Source organism: Notolepis coatsorum (assembly GCF_963971535.1).
Source record: "Notolepis coatsorum genome assembly, chromosome: 1".
NCBI classification, from domain to species: Eukaryota; Metazoa; Chordata; class Actinopteri; order Aulopiformes; family Paralepididae; genus Notolepis; species Notolepis coatsorum.
This window is the reverse complement of record NC_140165.1, coordinates 239,110,729-239,137,030: the sequence shown is the minus strand read 5'-3', so window position 1 is coordinate 239,137,030 and position 26,302 is coordinate 239,110,729. Positions and strand designations below refer to the sequence as shown.

Genomic DNA, 26,302 nt, shown 5'->3' with positions numbered 1-26,302 from the left:
CATGTTATCACCCCACTGCTTTTGATTATTCCTCGGGGGAACACACACACAGCGAGAACACACATGCACAAAAGAGGAAGCGTGGGAGTGTGACTGGCGTTGTAACCCCTCCCTTGAGAGCGAGACCCACGCCAACCAAACACCCCCCGACACAAGCACAGGGAGCGTATAGGGAGCAGGTCATGTTTGCTTGTGTGTGTGTGTGTGTGTGTGTGTGTAATAGATCAAGACAGTCTTTTATCATGTTAATAACTTCAGGATGTATAGAGGGATGGAGAATGTAAAGGAGGATAGCTGGGTGACTGAAGGAGAGAGAGAGGGAGGGAGGGAAAGGAGTGATGGCTGGATGAACAGAAGATGACAGGAAAAGGATGGAGTAGATGAATATGAGGGGCCTTTCTCACTCACCCATTCGGTTCCATTCCATTCCGTTCTAGTCCGTTCCGAGATCTGATGCGAACTTCCCCCCCTCTCCCCCCTCTAGTTTGTGTACACACTCAGTCTTGGTGCGCTCTGGGTTTTGTTTACGGTTTGCGTTTTGAGCTTGCAAGCTTGCCGTAGGCGATGATGTCACGCTCGAAAATGTAAACAGGAAGAGACAGAGACACGGTGGAGACTGGATGCTGATATAAAATGAACAAATAACCAATAAATATGAAGTTATATTTGAACCTCTGTTGTCAAGCCTTGTCAATATAACCCACCCCATTTTATCACGAATGGATGGTGTTGTAGAGTAGGGCTGCAACTAATGACTAATTTGGTAGTCGACTAATCTGCCGATTATTTTTTCGATTAGTCGACTAATCGAAAACCAATGTAAAAAAAAAAAAAAAAAAAAAAAAAAAAAGGATTTTTTTTTTTTAATTACCCATCTTTGTGAAAGTGGCTTCTCAGCTCTGGTCCAGCTGAAGACAGAGCAGAGGAACAGATTGGACATTGATCATGACCTCAGAGTTGCTTGTCTACCATCACCCCAGACTTTGAGACTCTTGTCAGGACCAAACAACAACATCATAACATGATGATCCCATAGCAAATTAAAATAATGACTCATGAAACATTTGAATTTGGATCTTTAAGCCACTTTAAATGAAAATGTATTTGAAAAATACAGCAATCACTCATAACAAGATAAATAAATTAAATACAAATTAAAGTGGAAGTGTACTTTAAATAACTTGTTTGCTGTGTGTGAGAGGAGTCCGTGTGTGTGTGTATGTGTGTGTGTCTTACTCTGATCGCTGTGTGAGTGAGAGGTGTGTGTGTACTGTGTAATTTGTGTGTGTGTCTTACTCTGATCGCTGTGTGAGTGAGAGGTGTGTACTGTGTAATTTGTGTATGTGTGTGTGTCTTACTCTGATCGCTGTGTGTGAGTGAGAGGAGTGTGAATGTGTGTGTGTCTTACTCTGATCGCTGTGTGTGAGAGAGAGGAGTGTGAATGTGTGTGTGTCTTACTCTGATCGCTGTGTGAGTGAGAGGTGTGTACTGTGTAATTTGTGTATGTGTGTGTGTCTTACTCTGATCGCTGTGTGTGAGTGAGAGGAGTGTGAATGTGTGTGTCTTACTCTGATCGCTGTGTGTGAGTGAGAGGAGTGTGTATGTGTGTGTGTCTTACTCTGATCGCTGTGTGAGTGAGAGGTGTGTACTGTGTAATTTGTGTATGTGTGTGTGTCTTACTCTGATCGCTGTGTGTGAGTGAGAGGAGTGTGAATGTGTGTGTGTCTTACTCTGATCGCTGTGTGTGAGAGAGAGGAGTGTGAATGTGTGTGTGTCTTACTCTGATCGCTGTGTGTGAGTGAGAGGAGTGTGTATGTGTGTGTGTCTTACTCTGATCGCTGTGTGTGAGTGAGAGGAGTGTGTATGTGTGTGTCTTACTCTGATCGCTGTGTGTGAGTGAGAGGAGTGCGTGTGTAATGTATTGTGTGTCTAGTCTGATCATCATCTCCTGCAGGGGAACAATGTTTTCAATGTCCAAAATTTGCTATGGGATCATCATGTTATGATGTTGTCTGGAACCCTGAGAAGCCACTCTCACAAAGATAGGTAGTGCACAAAAAAAATAAAAAATTAAATAAAGTTTTATTTTTATTTTTTTAATGACTAATCGACGCAACAATTTCTCGTCAACGATTTTTTATAATCGACGTCGTCGATTATGTCGACTAATCGTTGCAGCCCTATTGTAGAGTTCGCTTTTGAGCGTTTCCCAGGGCTAAGGCTAAGCTAACGGCTAACGCTAGTTAGCTTAGCCTAGTACTAGTCTAGTATAGCCACTGGCACTGTAGCACTTATTTTTCAGCAAAGAACGTGCAATAAACAAAACGGATACATTCACTGTGTTCTGCCTCTCATTTGTTGATGAAACAAAACTAACATCAACACAATTGAACACCAAAAGCGGTGTTTAGTGTAATCGGCGCCGTTGTTAGCTTACATGCTAACGTGAATGGAATATGCCAGTATAACAGTATAGCATTGTGGCTAGCAACTAAACGCTAAGCTAACGGCTAACGCTAGTTAGCTTAGCCTGTTCAGCAGCTAACATCCCATCGCTCGTGGCAATTACATTGCATGTCATTGATCTACTGGTCGACCACGGCCGACTGGTTGGGCACCACTGGTCTAATAGAAATAAATGCATTCGAACAAGAAACCAATGTATAGACATAGCATGGCAAACAAAATTGCCAGGCCTAATGCGAGCCAGGGAAGTGCTGTGCGTTTGTAATGTGGCTTCATGTTTTCATCCACTGAGCTGTGAGGCTCCACAATGCTTGTTTTTGGTTGAGGTCTGAACTCTCAAATTGCCCATAAATATCATTTTTGTGGGTATTGTCCAGTTGTTGCTGTGTGGTTTTATCTGCCCAAAATTCAAGCAAGCATGAAAGCATATTACAGTAACAACGTTGTGTGTCACGCCCCCCCGCTCCCACTGGCCCGCACGCGAAACCACCTATTTCAACCGTCCCAGGTTCAGCGGGGGGTATTCCGAATCAGCGCCGCTTCGCATCCAAAAGGGGTGTGTCCGTCTGAGTGAGAACACTCCCCCCCGTCCCCGGATGGCAGCTTTTTGTTTTTCATGGGAACACTTTTCTATATAATTTATAATCATAAATACTTAATGGATTTACAATAATGTACAAGTACCAATAATATGTGTGGGTACGACAGGATAAGAATAGGCAAATGCAAAAAGAAATTTGGCAAATGTTTGCCGACAATATCACTGCCCTCATACATCCATCTGGACCAAAGACAAGCCACCATATCCCCTAGCATACTATCTAATAAACAGTAGCAGTATTTATTTATTATGTATAATAATTTATATAATGTATATAAATAATACGAACGGATTTATATCAATTCAATGAGAAAGTGTGTCCAAACTTTTGACTGGTACTGTATATATATATATATATATATATATTTATATATATACACGGTACGGTATATATAAAAATATGCGTCAATGAAACTAATCAGGACCAATCAGAACCACAAGCCCAGATCACAGATCCCCACCAGCACCCAAGTCCTGTAGTGAGAAGAACACAAACAGCCCGGCTCCAACAACAAGCCCTTCACTGAGAGCCCTGGGCCTCACTGACAAAGACCTGACGTTGACTATGAAAGAAGGACCGTTACGGAGGGGGAGAGATGAAAGGAGAGGAACAAGAGATGAGAAGAAAGAGGAGGAGGAGGAAGAGGAGGAGGAGGCTTGGAAAAACACTCTAGCTGTCATTTCCTCCTAATCCAGGGATGTGATCAAACCACACAGCAGAAGAGGGGGGGGGGGGGTGGGGGGGGGCAACGACAACTGTAAACAAGAGTCTGGAATGAATAGAACTCGTGCCCCAATAAAATGTTGAAGCCGGCTAAAACTCTTGTGAAAACAATGAGAGAATCTAAATGAGCATTATTTTATTTACCGAGACAGTAGGAAGGAGGAGAAGGAGACGGAACAGAGGAGAGCCAGAGGGGGAGGTTCAGATGGGATCCTGAGTCAGCAGGGGGTCAGCGTGGTTCAGGCAGATCCTGGGTCAGCAGGGGGTCAGCGTGGTTCAGGCAGAATATGTACATGTTTAATGCTATGTTCGTAGGTGTATACAGTGTATGTTTTAGCAGACCTCAGCCTACCTTACTAAATGCCATTCACACTGCCATGGATGTGGGAAAAAGGGATGGGAAATCATTGCGACTTGAATGTTCTGGTAGTAATCAGGTACAGGTCATTCATTAAAAAAAATTCATTTCCGCTAACGTTCTCCTACAAGCCGTTTCCAATCCGTGCGACCGCCGGTCAATAACAAGCGCACCCAGTAACTGAACGCACGTGGTAAGGGCCTCGACCCTCTGGACCACCCAGATCCCTGGCAAACATGAAGGAATGACGACACTGACCCCATCCTCCCCTTATGATTCTATATAACACCTGAAAGGGTTAAGGGGAGGAGGGAGATCAGTGTTTGGCTCTGGAGGGATGAAAACAGGAAGAGAATAAAGAAAAAAGGGAGAGCACGAGGGAGAGGAATGGAGAGCACGAGAGGAATGGAGAGCGAGCATGAGGGAGAGGAATGGAGAGAGAGCATGAGGGAGCGGAATGGAGAGAGGGCATGAGAGGAATGGAGAGAGAGAGCATGTGGGAGCCAGGAATGGAGAGAGCACAAGAGGAATGGAGAGAGAGCATGCGGGAGAGGAATGGAGAGAGACAGAGCATGAGGGAGGGGGATGGAGAGCATGAGGGAGAGGATGGAGAGAGCATGAGAGAGAGAGGAATGGAGAGAGCATGAGGGAGAGAGGAATGGAGAGAGCATGATGGAGAGGAATGGAGAGAGCATGGGGGAGAGAGAGCATGAGGGAGAGAGGAATGAAGAGAGCATGAGGGAGAGGATGGAGAGAGCATGAGGGAGAGAGGAATGGAGAGCATGAGGGAGAGGAATGGAGAGAGCATGGGGGAGAGAGCATAAGGGAGAGAGGAATGAAGAGAGCATGACGGCGCAAACAGACCAGTCGCGCACTCAGGCACTCGCGGGTGTCGTGAGAGATCGCACGCGTGGCCTGGCACACCGACTCCGACTTCAGAGCGGGCGAAAGTGCACGGAGGAAGGCACATTTACATTGGAACAGCTGTAAATGCCTAGTCTATATGCGAAGTCAGTCCCCGTTTGAAGATTTTTTTAAGATTTCCAGTTCCAGTGTTCTTGTCCATTTTGCATGTATAACCAGTTATTATATAATTAATTAGAATGTTAGAATTAATTTTAGAATGATGATCAGTGTGTGACTGTACTCCTGAAAAAGTATAGTAATATGGTTTATTTGTATTGGGAAAGATACAGCCACATTAGCTGGTTGAACAACATCTATACATGTGGTAATAATGCAGATATTGAGTGTATTTCTGTGAAAATGCGCGTGGCGCACGTCTCTGAATCCAACCAAAGCGAAAACGATCGCTTCCACCCCGTGAGTCGTGCGCCCGCTTGCGGCCGGTGTGGTCACAGCTACGTCCGTTAACATGGGAGCGAAAGTGAAGCGCTGGTCGCCCGCCAGCCCGCCTGCGGCTGGTGTACCAGGGCCGTGAGGGAGAGAGGAATGGAGAGAGAGCACGAGGGAGAGAGGAATGGAGAGAGCATGAGGGAGAGGAATGGAGAGAGCATGAGGGAGAGAGGAATGGAGAGAGCATGAGGGAGAGGAATGGAGAGAGCATGAGGGAGAGAGGAATGGAGAGAGCATGAGGGAGAGAGGAATGGAGAGAGAGCATGAGGGAGAGAGGAATGGAGAGAGCATCAGGGAGGGAGAGGAATGGAAAGAGAGAGAATGAGGGAGAGAGGAATGAGGGAGAGGAATGGAGAGAGCATCAGGGAGAGAGGAATGGAGAGAGCATGAGGGAGAGAGGAATGGAGAGAGAGCATGAGGGAGAGAGGAATGGAGAGAGCATGAGGGAGAGGAATGGAGAGAGCATCAGGGAGGGAGAGGAATGGAAAGAGAGAGAATGAGGGAGAGAGGAATGAGGGAGAGGAATGGAGAGAGCATCAGGGAGGGAGAGGAATGGAAAGAGAGAATGAGGGAGAGAGAATGAGGGAGAGAGGAATGAGGGAGAGAGGAATGGGGAGAGAGCATGAGGGAGAGAGGAATGGAGAGAGAGCATGAGGGAGAGAGGAATGGAGAGGGAGGAAGAGAGAGAGAAGATTGAAAGAAAGAAGATGATAAACCAGTGTACCTGCAGGTTTCAACAAGTTACATTTAAGACTTTAAGACCAATTTCACAACCATACAAAAAAATAAATAAAAACATAGCGACACTGAACTGGCGGCTGCACTTATGTGCCCATTTAAATTCTTGTGCGTTCCATACAAGCTCTCGCCAGACGCACCAAGCTCCTGGTAGCCGCGCAAAAAACAACAACTTGAATACAAAAACATTTAATATATTTAATATTATTTCATCTCCCGACAGCCGGGCAATACTTTTTAAATAATTTTTTATACGCAGACACCCTGTAAAGAGACATTTTGAGATGGAGGGAGAGAGAATAAGTAGAGAGAAGGGGGGAGGAGGGAGGGAGGGATCAATAGCAGGGCCTCATGTCCTCCTCAAGCCTCTGCCTGGCTGCCAGGCTCGGCATATGCTCCACTACTCTGCCACCTCCTTTCTTCTCCTCTCCTTTCTCTCCTGCAGTAGAGGGAGGTCCTCTGTTTTTCTTCTGTTCTGTTCTGTTCCCGCGCCCTCCCTCCCTCCCTCTCTTTACCCGCGCTGTCAATCCCTCCTTTCTTGTGCAATGACAAACGGGCGTGCGGCCTGGCCCCCTCGCTCTCTGTTCCCGGGCCCAGGGCGGGCTACGGACACGTGGGAGTGTATGTGTGTTTGTGACAGGAGGGGAACTGGGGCCCCTGGGGAGGGTAGGGTAGGGTAGCAAGCAGAGTTCGACAGTGTCTGTTGACTATGGGCTGGTCCTGGGTTGGTTAGGGTAGCAAGCAGAGTTCGACAGAGTGTCTGGACTATAGGCTGGTCCTGGAGAAGGTAGGGTAATAACAAGCAGAGTGTCTGGACTATAGGCTGGTCCTGGAGAAGGTAGGGTAATAACAAGCAGAGTGTCTGGACTATAGGCTGGTCCTGGAGAAGGTAGGGTAATAACAAGCAGAGTGTCTGGACTATGGGCTGGTCCTGGGGAGGGTATGGTAATAACAAGCAGAGTGTCTGGACTATGGGCTGGTCCTGTGGAGGTTAGGGTAGCAAGCAGAGTGTCTGGACTATGGGCTGGTCCTGTGGAGGTTAGGGTAGCAAGCAGAGCGTCTGTGGGCTATGGGCTGGATTTTAGCAGGTATCCAGAATACTGAAGAATACTTTCAGGTTTACAAAAAGGTATTTGTTTTAATATAATTCACTGAAATCCAAGTTGTAAAAAAAACTTTGATTACAACCAGTATAGTAGGCTTGTTTCCACAGCTAGAAATCAGGTGTGCTAATGCTTGGCTACATGATGAATGTATGTGAGTGAGTGAGTGAGTGAGACAGCAGCTTGATGCAAAGGAGCGTCAGATGCCATGGCAATGGAAGCCATAGGTCATCATGAATGTCATTATGAAACCTACAGGGACTGGCGTGTGTGCGCGTGCGTTGCCATGGTGTCCGACGCTCCTCCGCATCAAGCTGCTGTCACACACACACACACACACACACAAAAGGGTGTGAATGCCGCCACTTGGCATGGAAACCGGGGTCTCTACATCTCTGGTCCCTTAGGATCCAACTATCCCTCCCTCCCTCCCTCCCTCCAGCTCTCCCCATCTTCTTCCCTCTCTCCCTCCCGACACCCGCCTTCTGTAACTCCTGGGGGAGGAGGCATCAGGATGATCAGGAGAGGAGGAGTTGAGGAGGAGGAAGAAAAGGTATGTGTATCCGGAGGAGAAGAGAAAAAAAAACAAGTGAAGATTGATTCAATAACGTCCTTGACTAAAGAAACGATCAGTTGACTAAGAGTCTTGGCACTTTGTCAATCGATTCGTTGATTTAATCAACCGATCTGTGTCCCACATGCAAATCATGCAGAAGGCGTACCGTTCTTCAGGAAACACCTCCTCCAGCATGGAGGGGGAAAGCATACAACTATTTTACTTATCGACTAACCCGATTCTGGTCTCCTAAAACCAAACAGACCGATGTAATCAACTCATGGACTGAGAGGGGGGCAGCCCTACCACCCTATGTAATACTGTAGCTGCCGTATTGGTGTTAGATTAAGGCTCCTAGCATCGTGCCGTTAATCACTCTGCCATTTGTAATCACGAGTAACGTAACGTTATTGATAAACCCATTAATTCATTCCTCACCTCATCCATCACAGTCTGGTACGGTTCCACTGATAAACACACCAAAAACAAACTCCAACGCATCACCAAGACAGCCTCCAAAATAATTGGCTGCCCCCTCCCCTCTCTGGACTCCATCTACACCTCACGCACAGTCACCCGCTCTGGTAAAATAGTCAACAATCCCTCTCACCCAGCACACCACATGCCCTCAGGTCGCTACAGGTGCATTCTCACCAGACATGCACGCTTCACAAACAGTGTTTTCCCCACAGCAGTCCGAACACTGAACACCCTGGCCCGCCCCCCTTTGCACAGACGGGCGAGCATCTGTCACTGACTGACACCGTTACCGTGACTGTCCTGTATGTATTTATGTATATATGAATTTATTGTGGGGATTGGGAGGTGGGAGGGGGGCGTTTGATGTTTGATGTCTGATGTTTCATGTTGATGTAACCAGTGTTTAACAATCTGTACCGCAAACAATTACCACCAACCATCGTTGTGTGGCATTAAAGTATCTTGTATTAATTGATCTGGCATTTTTTTTTATTATAGTCAGCCAACAATAACTGTGGCCACGTGGCGGATTATCAAAAATGTTAGTTCTCCCCCTCATGTCAATCCCACAAGTGTCAACAGATTCCAATAAAATTCTGTTTTAGATTTTTATTTTCAATCAATTTATTTCATTTGATACATTTGTTGATTTAAAATAATAAGTAAATTCACTAAAGAAAAGACACTTTTGTTGTGTCTTATTTGTTATTATTAAATGTATTTTATCAGATGCAAAAATTATATATTTTATATATTATATCGCTCATCTTGCTCTCTAAATATCGGTATCGGTCATTGAAAAACCCATATTAGTCAACCACATGAGTTTAGCTTATTACTGGCAAATACTGTAAGTCACTCTGGATAAGAGCATCATTAACTGAAAGGAGAGAGCATGTTATTGAGAGAAGGGCAGGAGGGAGGGCAGAAGGAGGAGGAGGAGGAGAAGAGGAGGGGGTGGGTGAGTGACCAAGCCTGTGTTTCCTCTCCCTGGGGGACAGTGAACTTTTACCCTGGTCCCTAAGCTCATATGTGATGTTTTGGCCTGGTCCCTAAGGATCCCATGATTGTCCCTTAAATTTTTCAATTGAACAGTGGTGAGGGTGGGTTGGGGTGGAAGCAATAGGTGACAGTTGTGATGGTACAGGATGGGTACTGTAGATGGATGGTATGAATGTGATGTAAAGATCTAATGATCCCTTGGCATAATGGACATAATGACATACATAATTAAGATCTATGGATCCATTGGCATAATGGATGGAATGACATAAATATATAAGGATCTATGGTACCCTTCGCATAATGGATGTAATGACATGCATATATAAAGATCTAAGGATGTATGGTTGGAAAGATCCAATATAAAAATGTAAGGATGTAAATATGTAAGGATGTAAGAGTATGAAAAGATGTAAGGATGTAACGAGGATGAAAAGATGTGAGGATGTAACGAGGATGAAAAGATGTGAGGATGTAAAGGAACATGATTAGGAGAGAAATTTCCCAGAAATATGAACCACATTTATTGTCAGGAAATTGAAAAGGGCTATGACAACTGTGAGGGTGGATGGAACAATGAATTAGCAGATATAAGAAAAAGAGACGGACACAAATAGCAAAAGAGGGAGGGACATGAGAGAGAGAAAGGGAAGGAGGGATGGAGAGATGAAGGGAAGGATCGACAGAGGAAGGGAGGGATATGTACCTACATACAGTAGCTAGGGAGAGAAATGCAAAGACAGAGACAGCTGTCATAGCACCTATACTTAAAGTGAGACTGGATGAATTAGCATTAACGGTTAACAGTAGGGATACCCTAAGACCAGCCTCATGGAAGAGACTGTAGAAGTGATTTTTAGCTTCATGCCTTGTGGCCCTTGGAGAGAGAAGGAAGGAGAGCTGGTTATAGGGATATCTAGAAAGATGGCAGCAAATGGTAATTGGCCTGCATTTATATAGTGCTTTTATCCAAAGCGCTTTACAACTTATACCCGTTCACTCACACACCGACGGTGGAGGCAACCATGCAAGGTGTCAACCTGCTCATCGGGAGCAATTAGGGGTTAAGTGTCTCGCTCAAGGACACTTCGACACGCTGCCGGGAATCAAACCGGAAACCTTCCGATTACCAGACGACCGCTCTACCTCCTGAGCCACTGTCTACAAAACTCCCTTGGGAGAGTTATTGATGATGTGATCATTGGAATCAGGACAGGAGGTGATTGGAACTCGTTTAACGAAGGTCGCCCCACGAGACACTAATATATTTAACGAAACATCTCTTCACAGCTGTCACACACTCACTACAGAGTAGAGGTCAACTCAAGAAATGGATGCAACACACGACTGTTCACATAGCATAGCTTTGAAGGCGAAGATGGGGGTATGTGCCAGACATTAGCTGCTAGCTCCATGCCATCTTGGACAACCCCTCCCACCCACTACACACGGACTTGGCTGAAAGAAGGAGCACGTTCAGTGTTAAACTAACACTCCCTAGATGCAACACTGAACGGCACAGGACGTCCTTCATTCCGACAGCCATTAGACTCTATAATGCATCACTGTGCCTCACTGCATCACTGAGCACAGGGTGACAGTACAGCCTGGCGAAATCTTCCTGGAAAAAAAATTACACTTCTCACAATCTTCCTGGACACTTTTCACTTTACATTTTCACACTTATTACTGTACATTTTACTGTATCTTTGGCTGGATAGTTGTATATTTAAGATTTTAGAATGTATATACATACCAGAATGTATATCCCGGACCGTATTTTATTCTTTATTCTATTCTTATTTTTAATATTATTATATTCTTATTCCTATTGACTACCTAAATGTTTATTGTTGTTCAATGCGAGCGATCTGTAGTGCCGAATTTCCCTCGGGATTATTAAAGGATTTCTATTCTATTCTAGCTGTTTGTGCTAATAGCAGAGCTAGCACAAAAAAACCCGAATTTGACTGGAACAGCCCCGTCAATTAGCATTAACAGCTAGTAGCAGAGGTAGCATAAAATCAGCGACCTAGAAAGGGCTGTAAAGCAATATTTAGCTTTATGACATGTGAACCATGGCGTTGGGGGAGAGGGGGAGACAGGAAGAGGGATGTGTAGCCAGATTGTGACAAATCGGGCCTAGGGGAGAGGGTATTATTGATGAAGTGATTATTGGAATCAGCAAGTGATCAGATCAATACCTCGTTTAACCAACACACCAGATCTATCTGAAGGAAGGTCTACAATTCACAGCTGTCACACACAACAACAGGGTAAGGTGGGTTCAATTCACCATCAGCTCCATCGTTTCAGGAAGTGGATGTTCTTAAAACTTGAATATTGAAAAGTAATTTTATCCAAACCATTGATAATTGAGAATGCTTCATCATTAGGAAATATACAGCAATTACTACTTAAGATATTTGAACCGATCAACTAGGGCTGTCTTAAATACTTCAAAGCTTCGTTCGATGGGCATGGGATTCGAATATGAAAATAAAATTCGATTTAAAAAAATATATATATGTATGAATATGAATATCTTAATTTTTTGTGCAAAATCAACTCTGCCTCTTTGTTAACTACAACAAGCAATGCTGTTTGTTATTTAAGATGAGGTCGGACTCGGCACTGACCGATTTGTGTTCATTGTGCTGCTTTTATAAAGCCTCAAATGACGGCTTACAATATTTCATGAAAGCAAAGTGTTTTGTTTGTCTATGATTTAAAAAGGTTTAAACTGTACAGCACTGACCAAGTTGAACAAAGTGCTGTACAAATCCCACAACATACATATATATTTTTTTTAATAAATGAATAAAATGTATAATATATATATTTTTTTATCTCGAAGCTTCGAATTAAAATCGAATCTTGGCCCCGAAGCTTCGAATTCCAAAAAGAAAAATCGAAGGTCAGCCCTACGATCAACCGACACACTAATGCACAAATGCATAATCTTTAAAAGGCGAAGGAGGACATTTCCACCAGATATGCCTAAACACATTTACATTGGCAACAGGCTCGACAGGCACGACAACGCCTCTACTTCCTCAGGCGCCTAAGGAAGTTCCAAGTCAGTCAGAAGATCCTTAAGAACTTCTACTCATGTACAATAGAGAGCATCCTGACTGGCAACATCACCTCCTGGTTTGGGAATAGCACTGCACAAGACCGTAGCAGAATACAAAGAGTGACACGTTCAGCCGAACGCACAATTGGAGGGGGGCTCCCCACCCTCCAGAACATTTACAACAAGCGTTGCAAGGGCAAGGCTAAGAGAATCATTAAAGACTCCAGTCACCCGAACAACTGCCTCTTTGAACTGCTGCGGTCAGGCAAGCGATACCGGAGTCTCAAGGCGAGCACAGAAAGACTCAGAAGAAGCTTCTATCCCCAGGCCATCAGGCTGCTAAACGAACAATGAACACTACACAACAACAACCATCAAACGCACATAGCACACACATCCACACGCACACACTCACTTTAAACAAACACACTGTAGCACCCACTCCACACACTTTATAGCACACACCCACTTTAAACAAACACACTGTAGCACCCACTCCCCACACTTTATATTTATTGATGAAGGATTGCACTACAACTCGTACACCTTACTGTAAATTGTACCTAAATTGTACCTCATCCCATTTCTGCTTTGCACTATATAGTACTGTACATTAGTACACTGCATAGTATTGTATATTATATGGTAACTCAGTTACGTCTATTCTGCATCGAACATTGTACATATGTCTATACTGAACACTGTGACCTCATTTTCTACTTCTAAATTACATGCTATACTATGTTATTTGATACTATCTTGTCTAGCACAGTCTCTGGAGCGTAACAGTAAGAAGCATTTTGTATGAAAGTATTCTGTACTTCTGTATGACAACTATTAAAGAAACTTGAAACTTGGCTTGTTATGCAAGGCAGGGAGCTAACAGCAGGAAGCTAACAGCAGGGCTAGCATCACACTCCTGGGTGGATGAACTAGACATGTGAACAGGTATATCCCAGAATGCTCAACGATACCTTTTTTTTTTAAATCCACTTTTTCTCCTCCATTTTTCTATTTTTCTCCCATCCCAATTTAGCCGTGCCAATTCTCCCCTCCCCTGTCTTGATCGTTGCTCGCATGTGCCCCCTACTGTCCGATCGTAGGGAGGATAGAAGCCCATCACATGCCCCCTCCGATACATGTGGAGGCAGCCAGTCACATCTTTTTCACCTGCCAGCGCGGACTCTCATTGGCGAGGAGTAACGTGTAGGAGGCTCACACTGCCCCCGCCATTTTCCTGTCTTTGCTGTGCAGGTGCCCTGACCGACCTGTAGGAGTCGCCGTTTACAACGACCAGATTACCACCATCGACTCCCCTCCCGCTGACTCTGCCAATTGAGTCAGTATGACGGCCGGCCCAAGCCGGAGGCAACGCTGACAGCCGGATTCGATACCGGTGTCTCTTGCGTTGGTGACAAGCGCAATGTCCGCTGCGCCACCCAGCCGCTCCCTCAACGATACCTTGTGATCCCGAGCCCCTCAGGTTTAGTGAGAACCACGTGAATGGCCCAGAAGGACTAGGACAAAGAAATCTGTTTTTTGAGAAATCTAAACGCCGTTTTTGACGTTAGATCTCTAGTTTCTGAGAGGTTTCGTGAGGCTGCGATAATCCAAATCTAAAGTAAGCTAAAACATACCCCTTCACCGTAGCCTTTTAATACACTCTGCTGCTTGGACTCATTGCATCCAGACTGTGATTGTTGTACTGTTGATGAGAATTTTTATTGCACTGGGGTATTGCACTATTTTACTCTGTCCATCTTAGGCATAAAATAAAATATTGTTTGTTTCCTGTTGGCCATGGGTAGGTAGGGCATTTATTTTATTTTTTATTTTATTCTTTCCCACGGCGACTATGGATAGGGAATTTCTTTATTTAATTAAAATGTTCACAACAACATGGATGCATGTACTCTGCCAGCATGTTTAATATCCATAATACTAAAGGTTTGACTAAGATTTCTATGAAACTTTATTGTAAAAAATCATAAAATAAATTGGGTCGCACCTAAATCGGCAGAGTCGGTAGGCAACCGGAAACACAATTTTTCTTTTAGGCCTTATGCTAATGTATGTCTATTTTATTACACTGCTCTTAATCAGTCTATTTTATACTCATTCTATGTCTGCACGTCATGCATTGCTTTTATTTTATATTAAAAAAATATATAAAAATTACATAATTTGGCCCAAAACGGCCCGTGATTAGCATAAATTGGGGATGGCTGTAAATGGATGTGGTTACAACTTTCATCCAGACATCTCGAGGGCATGGGAGTGGGGCCTCTTTGAAAACAGCTAGGCCACAGGCCTCCAGAATGTGTCCAGAAATATGCGGGTGACATATTGACTTGACTCGTTCTCTAGGACCACATGGCACACATTTGGTCTTCAAAAGGCAACAGGATTTCCCCCGGGGGGGCTGGTGAAGTTGATCAATCAATCAATCAATGAAAGCGGAATCAGCAGGCGATTGAAACTCGTTTAACTGAGGCCCCATCAGGCCAGATCTATCGCACGGAAAGTGCACACTTCACAGCTGTCTCTCACACGCACACACAGGCTTCAATTCACCTTAAACACAATCCATTCAGAAAGCAGATTTCCTTGACGACAATGATTAGTTTGATATGTGCAATTTATAAAGAATTACCTGAATGACCGCTCTGTTAGCAAATAGATCAGTTTCTATTTGCATTTTGAATTGATTGAATTGAGAATAAATTTACCCCAGCCCTGACACACACACCCATAGCACCCAAGCTGGAGAAGCCAAATACCGGACCTTCCCAGATAATCAGATTCAGCCAATGGACCAATGGAATTTGCAATTGATCAAACCAAATCACCAAAATAGGTAGGTTTTGAGTTTAAATAAAACCCTCTTATAGAACACCTTTCAATAAAGTTGAGTAGCAACATAGGCCCATTTCTGTAGTTTATTCTTATTTATTGTGCCTATATATGTATGAAATTGCTGATAGACTGTCTTGTTTTGTAAGCTCGTAAATGAGGGTTTAATCACCTGTACATTGTATATTACTGTTGCACTTTTACGGTTACATTTGCACTCTGGTTTGGATGCCAAACCTCTTTTCGTTGTACTGTACCCGTGCTGGGTATGATGACAAAACATTTTAAAGCAAATCTAAAACCATGTATATGTGCTGCAACCTAGGCTAGAACCAATACAAAAACGGCACTTTGGGTAAAGTTTCTAAGATTTATTTTTTGGCGTTTTATCGCTTTATTTCTACTGGGCAGTCCAGTAGGGAGAGACAGAGGAGGAATGGGAGACAGAGTGGGGGGAAGACATTCGGCAAATAACGACGGGTTCGGGAGTCGAACCCGGGTCGGCCGTGTCCCGTGTTCGCCACTGGGGCGCCCCACACTTTGGGTAAAGTTTGACTCCTTGCCATGTGTAACCACCGCTGGTAACACAGTCGAATGCAAGATGACGTTTTGAGATAATCAGTCACTGTCTAGTCCCTCTTTAGGTTGTCAAGCAGACATTTGGGGGAGTTGAGTGATGGGAGAGGGGCATATGGATGGTTGGTACACACACTCACAGGCTACAATAGGAGCAGTTGGCACTGCCCGGCCCTGTGTGTGTGTGGCGTGGCTAGCTTACAAGGTGGTGCCCCCTCAACGGAGCGATCCATCATTCAAACAAACACTGACACACACTCACTGACACAGACGCTCGCACTCCTGCCAGTGTGCCAATAAAAGCACACATGGTCAAAAGGAGACAGGAGGGGGGGGCCGGGGGGTGTCATATGGACACAAGCAGAATGAATGACAGGACATCACGCATGCAGACACACACACACACACACATGGGCAGAGACATACACAATCACTCTCTCTCTCACACATACACACAAAGAGCCAGTCATATGTGGTCATAACCAATAACATATGAGCTTGTATTCCATCCTCTCGTTAAATTGTATATGGAGCTGGAAGTCGGTTATCATTTAACAAAGTCCATTCAATTAGGTTGTATTCCCCATTTTTGGATTTCCATATGTCCTGTAGTAGTAGCCCAGTATTTCCATGTCCAGTAGTAGTAGCCCAGTATTTCCATATGTCCTGTCCAGTAGTAGTAGCACAATATTTCCATATGTGCGAACGCGTATGACAGAGAATTTGTGCTACGCATCCCAAAGGTAACTCTGGGTGACGCCCTCAGCGTGTTGTCCCGAGTGCATGTCCCAAAAGGCCTTCAGATAAACGTTTCACTGTAACGTTAGCGTACCATACAGACTTCCACAGAATCCTCCTTCCTGTGCAGTCTTCCAGGAGCAACTCACACCTAGTCTATTGAGTCTACATTCAATGAGACGTATAATATAACCGAGCGTCATTTACACCTTTGTTTACACCGTTTATTTATCTCAAGACTTTTATATTCAGAGTTGATTATATCGTTTACACTGTTTATTTTTTTTCTCGTAATTTAATACTCAGATGAAATGTTATTGCCTATATTATTTATGTCTGTACCTCCTCCTCCCCCCCCCCCCCCCCCCCCATGCTGCTATGTCGCCGGAATTCTCCCAAGGGGATCAATAAAGGAACATCTCATCTTAGGCCCTGTCCACACGAGCGTTTGGATTTAATATGACCGAAGTTTGAAAAAATAAAACTCCGTCCACACGGTGAACACAGGTGAACAACCGTGTATAACTGCGTACTCACGGCAGAGCTGGGAACCCAGCAACCGATACATTTAGTACAATGCCAAAACAGTAGGCGGCGATGTTGTTCAGACATGAAGGCCATTTCAACCAATCAGAAAAGGCTGAACGCTCACTAAACTTCCTGTTGGGTCGCGATCTGCCATTAATTCACTGAAGAAGAAGAAGTAAACTTCCTGTTTAGAAGCACAGCTGGACCCTATTGATCATTTTGCCAACGGAACATATATTTTCAGCAAAGAAAGAAACTGCAATAAACAAACGGATACATTCACTGTGTTCTGCCTCTCATTTTGTTGATGAAACAAAACCATCAGCAACACAATTTACCACCAAGAGCGGATAGTTTAGTCTCACAAAAGACCGCCGGTGTTGTTAGCTACATGCTAATGTGAATGGCTATATCCATGTATAGTATATAGCTTAAATGCTAACGTAATGTGGTAACGTTACCGATATGAAATGGATGTAAACGTTTTTTTGCAGAATGGGTACAATACAATACGGCTCAATACAAACAATTGTTAAGGGGATGCAGTCTGGACTGGGTTCCTTATAACAATAACTTGACAACACATGAGTTTAGTTTAGCTGCAGCTACATGTTTACTCTCAGCGTCAGGTCAGGAATGCGACAAGACATCAGTCGATCACAACACTCTTCAACACAGACGATACGTTTCGAACAAAAGTTTGTTACAATCATTTTCATATAACGCTACTTGGGACAGCTCTGCTGTAAACACTGGTGTAGTTGGCTCTGCTATAATCTCTCTACCCTGCGGTCTGCCGTGAACATGAGAAATAATTGCGACAGCTCTGCTGTAAACACTGGGAATAACCTCGGTTGCTATGCCCACACGCAACTGCAAAACCGCACAACTTCACCCTGGCCACCGGTTTCAAAGACCGCGGTTGCAGTGTAGCAAATCCCCGGTTGTGTGTGGCCGAACAGTGCAACTGCGCACATACAATCATGGTTATATTAAAACCAGCGTTCGTGTGGACGGGGCCTTAGAGCAAGATTTCAGTATCAGTGGCAAAAACAAATCATTTTGGTGGATGTACTTAATTATTATATATTTTTCATTTATTTCCTCAAAAACCACTGGAGTTCAATTTGAAACAGCGAGTACTTGAGTAATGATTCCTCAGGGCCGTCCCCGGTGCTCTGCAGCCCAGCTGTGGGACAGAGGGCCGGGGACCCTGCTGCGGCTCGATGTGCGGCTGCTCATTACCAGACCTTGAGCCAACATGGCCGCAGTTAAACGACCCTGCTTCAAGACACATTTCACACACTGGTGGTGAAAGGTCTTACTTTATAGTTTCTCTTCAGAGGCCTTTCACACAGCATCTCCAGTCAGAGGACGTGATGGAAAAGGCAACATTGGGCTCATTAATCCCAAGGAATCTCCAACTAAATCAAAGCCAGTAGTGAACATCCACCGGAGTGGCCCCGCGTGAACTCGCTTTAAGGGCATTTTTCTGCATTTATGGGGCTATTTTGCTTAAAGCTCTCACGTCCCCCCCCCCCCCCCAAGTTTGTGCGCATGTTTGTGTGTGTGCAATGCAGGTGTGTGTATGTGCATGCGTCTGTGTGTGCGTGGTCCTCCTAACCCCATGGGAAACAAAATGCCACAATGGAGCATTAATATGGAAGAGAGAACATTCTAAAAAGGGAAGAATAAACAAATGACTGTGATCATTCAAAATAACTTGCCACCGTCTCATAATCTCAGTCAGTTATTTTGATTATTGCAGTGTGACAATGACGATGCAAAACGGTCTCCCTGCATTTCAAGTGCGCTACGCATCTCGGCTGCGTCTTCGCCTACTCACTGCCCACAGTCATATTTATATTCATAGCACACCACAGAATTAGCAGGGAGCAGAGATCAGTCCATCTAATACAACTACTATCAAAGAACAAATACCACTACTATCAAAGAACAGTAACCCCAGATATCTAAAGTCAATAGAATGTTGTGAAGAAAGATTTAAGTTCAATAAGACCTGGAATGACCACGTCGGTTTCACTGGACCCATGTAGGGCTGAGCCCAAACATTCAAACCTTCGTTTGTTATGTTGGCATTCGAATTCTAAATCAACATTTGAATTTGTAATAAAGAAAAGATAATATTATTATTATTATAATTTTTTTATGTGTCTATTCATTCTGTTTAAACCAATGGGGGTTTTTCTTCACAGTTGCAGATAAAGATTAGGCTACACTAATATAGTATTAAAAGAAACAGTTATATTCATTAAAGAAAGTTGATTTAATAATAAATAAATAAAAATACCAATTAATCAGATTAATCACTTTATTCAAATTGAGGATTTAGTTTGAGGATATTTATATATATAAAAAAAGTATATATACAAAAAAAGAAAATTATTATAAAAAAAAAATAATAATAATAATAATTTAATAATAATAATAAATAAATAACGTCCATTCGAAAAACCCTGACGAAGTTCGAATCCCAAAAACAGGCTTCAGGGACAGCCTTAGACCATGTCCTGCAGTGTGTCTCATTAGGCACGCAGTGGTTTTACTACACCGATGTTGCTGTTCTGTTGACGTGAGCCTTGTCCAATTGTCCCATTCCACTACGACGTTGCCGTGTCAACAGAACGTCTCGTGGACTTTATCTATTAGTAGATAAATTAATGGAGTTTTTGCCATTTATATCCCTGAAACGACGATAATATTGTAGCTTTTCTTTGTAATACGGTCTAAAGATGTTTTTGCGCATGGGTCTCTCAACAGTGCAATTTGTAGCCTATATAATATTGCAACATATTAACAACCTTTTAACAACAGTCTTGGCACAACCTTAGCATTTGTAGTTCAAACGAAACGGTAGAAAATATATGGGTAGAGATACTATACCTTAACGTTAGCATTAACTACCAGTGTATGGTTTCTACCGGTCCGGTACATCACCCACCCCTAATAGAGGCTTTGCACAGAATGTTTGGCAAGCCCAATTCTTTGCCATGTTGGAGGAGATAATGGTTGACATGTGCAAAACAATGGATGATATGAGAAATATGAAAACATAAATGTAATAAATTGGTGCTTTATTACTGGACCTTGTAAGCAAGCCACCATAGACCAGTAATATGGTGTGTTTACCTGTGTTTACCTGCTCTACCACTGCACACAAATCAGGCATTTCCTCTCAAACGCGGTTACTGCAGGCCATGTCGGAATAAAGATAACTACACAAACAAGTCTGTGCAAAGCCTCGACACCAGGGAGTTGTTTATCTTACAGGCGCCGTTTATTAGCCTCCTATGTCAGTCTTGGACCGTTGAGCTAAAAACCGAGACGGGTTCCACTACAGTGAAACAGTCTTGTGAAAGTAGAAGACTTTAACAAGCTAGTAACGACTAACGAGTTCACACACATGGTTAGAATCAGAGAGAGAGAGAGAAAGAGAGAGAGAGAGAGAGAGAGAGAGAGAGAGAGAGAGAGAGAGAGAGAGAGAGAGAGAAAGAGAGAAAGAGAAAAAAAATAGACAGAAAGAGAAAATAAGAGACAGAAAGAGAGAGACAGATAAAATAAGAGACCGAGACGGAGACAGAGAGATACAGAGGAGTTAGATATATAGACAGAGACAAAGACAGAGAGAGAGACAGATAGAGAAAATAGACAGAGAGAGAAACAGAGAGAGAGACACAGAAAGAAGTAAAGAAATAGACAAACCAGATTAGATTAACACATTCAAATGTAAACACTGTGCAGAGTAAACACTCACCGCCATCAAACTCATCTGGAATCTATGAGCAAGAGAGAGAAAGAGCAGAATAATGAGGTAAACAACAAAACATGTAAACAGTAGTTGCATGACAATTGCATTGATCACTCAAATCAGGCATCGCAAGTAGGTTACCATAGCAACATGGGAAGTCAGTGTATGCGATTGTCTGTGAAGGCTAGGCGTTTTACATGACTGATTGTGTTTGTGAGTACAACAACAACAGCTGTCGGTCTGTCTGTCTGCCAGTCGCATCCATTGACACTTAAAAAGTAGTTAAACACGTTCTGTTTGTATATAAGCAAAGTGCATGTCTAAAGGTAAGCAGAAGGCATTGGATGAGTTGGTGTGTGTGTGTGTGTGTGTGTGTGTGTGTCAAACTACAACAATAATGACCACACAGTATGTTTTGTTTACACTGTGAGCTGATCATTAACAGGTTGGTCCTAGATGGGGCTCTCTGTGGCACAGTGGGCTGAGACACATGCCAGACGGCAGGAGAAGAACTATAAAGATGGTGGCATCAACTGTATAACAAGTTTAAAAAATACAATTATTGTTTACACCATTTATTTTTCTCATATTTCTATATTCAGATCAAATTTTATTGCCTATATTCATGTCTTTCTACTATTACCCTGCCCATACCTGTAACTCCCCTCCCCCATGCTGCCATGACACCTGAATCCCCACAAGGGGATCAATAAAGGGATATCTTATCTCATCTTATCTTATCCCATGTCCGGCATGCAAAAGTTGCCGTTAAGCCTCACGTGTGCCAAGCCGGGGACCTGCACCGACAGCCGTCACCATAACTACCATATCTGGTACAGAACTCTGGGGGAATTTTCCTCTCAAAGATATTTACCACAAAATCAGCAATGATCTTCAGCTAAGAACGCTGGGACAAATATGGCTCCAATTAGCCTCAGATGTTATACAAAGACTTTGCTTTAAATCCTCAATTAAAAAAAGAAATGTACTGTTTGTAATACTGCCTTCATATTAGGCAATCACTACACCCTGTGTATTAGGCCCCTCCCACAGTGACACACCATCTCAGACCACCAATCATCTGCCTCATTCATCTTCCTTCTCATGAATATGCAGCAGCATCTGTTAGCATGGGGTCAGGCCTGGGGCTTGAAGGAGGGAATAATTTGACATATACACACACATACACACTGGCGACTTGGGCAGAGAACTGATGCAAAGGCTTAGGACAGGTGGAATCACACCCCCATAAAATGAAGAATCTTAAGTGGTATAGAAACCACAGCTTTTTCCATACAGACCCTCCACAATACGAGAGACCCTCCACAACATGACACAGACCCTCCAAAATATGAGACAGACCCTCCACTAGACCACTACACTTCCGCGTTACATTGAAATCGGGGGGGGGGGGGAGCAAATGAATGAATGTGGATGAGAGCTGTGATGTAAGTGGTTGCAGATACGGCTGTGGGGGTGCTAGAGACATGATCGAATAGACGTTTATGCGCCTCAATCTCCTGAACACGGCGCGACCCATTCCTAATCGATCAGAACTAAATCGGCAGAGAAAAAGCCAATTTTAAAGCACCTATTCCGCATGCGCAGATTGCCCATGGAGTCTGGACGACGCGAGATGACGCACGAATGAATGTGAACTGTTCCATCAGAGGGGGGAGCTTCGGTGGCCAGTGTCCTTTCAGCCGAACAGGATAATGAAAAAATGATCCCACTAAATGGCCAGACGCGTCTTATGGCGACATTAGAGCTGCCGCGGTATTGATGTTTTCCTTACCGCACAAATTTGCGAAATATTTCCTACCGCTGCGGTTATTACCGCACACAAAAAAAATAAAAAGTTTGAATGCATTTTTTTTTCTTTTTTGTAGTCTACTCTTTATAGCATATAGCCTGCCTCTAGTCTAAATGTCTATCTTTAGAGGATGACTTTGCAGCATGAATATTGTTTGGGATTCGGCAAGCACGCATTCGTTATTGAAAGTGAAACACGGATTCGAAGTCTCCCCTCTGGTCGTGCGCCGTTCACTCTGTGTCGCGGGCAGGGGTGGTAGCGGCGCGCCCGGCGGTTACCCGCCCAACCCTTTCTTCTTCTTATTATAACGTTACTACTTATGATTACAAAGGCATTCGTTTTGTGGCATTAATGTTATATAGTTACACGTTCAATAACATCAGCGTATTTACCGGACCATAGCAAGGCAAGCATTACTCAATTCATATCTCAGTTCCTTTCTTTGCTCAGAGCGTGCCGAGTTGTGCCCATTCTGCGGTCTGTTAATAAAGTTTTGGGTGAATATCAAAAATGAGATTAAAACCATTCTAGATCTTGACTTACCTCTGAATCCATCGTACTATATCTTGGGATGTATACCGAAAGGCACATACTATGGAGATACGTTATACATCTTGAGAGTGATACTGTTAATAGCAAGGAAAATGATAACTATGGCATGGCTACAAAATCAACCACCGACAATCAAACAATGGACCAAGAGACTGAGACAGATGTATACAATGGAAGAAATGACTGCACAATTGCAACTGAAAAAAAAATATGTTTATGCAGAGATGGTCACTTGTAACCTTGTACCTGGAGATACACTAGCATGAGTCTGACCCTCCTGACACCCTCTCTTTTTTCTTTTTCTTTTTTTTTGTCCTTTTTTTTCTGTAAATTTTTTTCCTTTTGCTAAATTTATTTTTCTATTTATTTTTTCGTTTCTTATCCTACAAAAAATCCTAAAAAAAAATATATATATTGTAAAAATCCCTCCTTATTTTGATTACGCTGAATACTTTGAAAACAAATTGAATAAGAGGGAAGAGCCCGAGTAACAAATGTCATTGACTATGTGAATCAAGTATATTATACTGTATGATTAATGCAATGTGATCTTCATTATGACACAAAATAAAAGAAAGTTAAAAAAAAAAAAAAAAAATTCAATCAGACAAGTGTATAGAACGAAGGGCTTTTATTATAACATTCATTGCAGTAAAATCATTATGCCTCGTTTAGTACTCCTGAGGAGCGACGGTAATCCACTCGGGCGGGAGCCAACGTATTAGCCATGTTGTGAGCTCTGATCAATGGCTGACATTCAGGAAGTAAAAACCTAATACGCGCTTGCCGATTGGTGGTAACACACTGCAGGACGCTCCAACGTGTGACGCGTCTCTCTTCTGACCAATCAGTGGTCTGCAGTGTTTCACGTGACTTTTCTGGTACCCAATAGGGTCGCTTGGAACCTCGACAGAGGAGTAGGGTATATCTGCAGAGCCGCAAGCCCAACGAGAGCAGGGTACTTTATTATTATTATAAAAAAACAGCGGTGATGCGGTATTCAGCCTAACTCTGCGGTGGGCGTGATGTAACAGCGATACCGCGGTAATGCGGTAATCGTGGCAGCTCTAGGCGACATCTACAATTACCTAATTGAGTCTCCAGGTAGACTAATGTTTATATTTAAGTGCAGCGGTCTGTAGCCACTCACATTACCACCGAAGCTCCCCCCTCTGATGGAACAGTCCACATTCATTCGTGCGTCATCTCGCGTCGTCCAGACTCCATGGGCAATCTGCGCATGTGCATGCGGAATAGGTGCTTTAAAATGGGCTTTTTCTCTGCCGATTTAGTTCTGATCGATTAGGAATGGGTCGCGCCGTGTTCAGGAGATTGAGGCGCATAAACGTCTATTCGATCATGTCTCTAGCACCCCCACAGCCGTATCTGCAACCACTTACATCACAGCTCTCATCCACATTCATTCATATGCTCCCCCCGCTATCTCCTCCCCGATTTCAGAATCCCGGAAGTGTTGCGGTGGTCTATATGAGACAGAACCTCCACAATATGAGACAGACCCTCCACAATATGAGACAGACCCTCCACAATGAGACCCTCCACAATATGAGACGGACCCTCCACAATATGAGACAGACCCTCCACAATATGAGACCCTCCACAATATGAGACAGACCCTCCACAATATGAGGCAGACCCTCCACAATATGAGACCCTCCACAATATGAGACAGACCCTCCACAATATGAGGCAGACCCTCCACAATATGAGACCCTCCACAATGAGACAGACCCTCCACAACATGACACAGACCCTCCAAAATATGACAGACCCTCCACAATATGAGACAGACCCTCCACAATATGACAGACCCTCCACAACATGAGACCTTTTTTTTTGCATTTCACACAGTCCTTTCTGCTGCTGACTATAAGCCTCTTGGCAGCACAGGCTTAGACCATAGTAGGGCTGTACCGTCAGCACCTGTCGTGAACACTGCACCAACATCAACCAGTCCTGTGGAAAGAGTTACAATATATGATCCTATGTTTTTGATTCCATGTTTGTTCCTGTTAGCTGAAGATGAAGATGAAATTACATACCTAGGTTCCATCCTAGAGGAAAATCTTTCCTGTGACAAAATGGCATCCAATGTAATAAAAAAAAAAGTCAACTAACGAACTAGATTCTTGTACCGGATCTCCTCTCTGGTCAACAAGAATACCCTGAAGACTCTGGCAGGAGCACTCATTCAAGGGTACTACGACTATGCTTGCACCTCATGGTACCAAAGCACCTCAAAGGCGCTAAAAACTAAAATTACAAACATCACAAAACAAACTGGTCAGACTACTGCTTGTCCTTACTCCTAGAACCCACCTCACCCCTGCCCACTTTGACTACCTAGAGTAGACGACAGAGTACAGCAACTTGCAATGGGCCTGGTCTACAAGATACACTACACGACAAAGGTACCCATGTACATGTCAAAATACTTCCCAAAGGTCAGTGAATACCATGACCACAACACCAGAGGGAGCTCCACAAATCATGTTAAACCCAGATCCGGCTCAAACAAGGGACGCAATTATGCCACAACAATGTGGAACGCCCTACCCACAGCTGTAAAGGAATGCGAATCACTACCCACTTTCAAAACCACTCTCAAAGAGCACCTACGAGAGACTGCAATTCAAAACTGGCCCCTGTAAATATCCTAACGCAACCCCCTCCAATGTACAATAAATGTCCTATTAAACCCAATAATACACGAGACCCTCTTCTTGGGACCAAGTAAGGTTTCGTCGATAATCCAATGTAGTTACCCCCCACTCCACCACCTCCAATGTACAGTTTCCCCCAATGTTCAATCAATCAATCATGATGGAGGACATTCATGCTCAGCAGTAGCTGGCTGGCTGGCCTGAGACTAAACAAACTGTGGGAGTATTTAACTACACAACACCGCCCCTCTCTGGACACCAGTGAAATAACACAGAATCACCTTCATACAACAAATGTGCACATGCATTTTACCAGAGGGGCAAGTAGA

General features: G+C 43.7%; 1 protein-coding gene across 1 annotated transcript in view; it reads right to left on the bottom strand.

The window, feature by feature from the left end:
* The window catches only part of timm50 (translocase of inner mitochondrial membrane 50 homolog), a gene marked incomplete at its 5' end in the record, with an annotated part of 85,938 nt that overhangs the window by 32,753 nt on the left and 26,883 nt on the right, over positions 1–26,302 (bottom strand). The window contains one exon of the mRNA XM_084320486.1: positions 20,931–20,952. Coding sequence (XP_084176612.1) covers positions 20,931–20,952 — 22 coding nt within the window. The remainder of the gene's footprint in view (positions 1–20,930; positions 20,953–26,302) is intronic.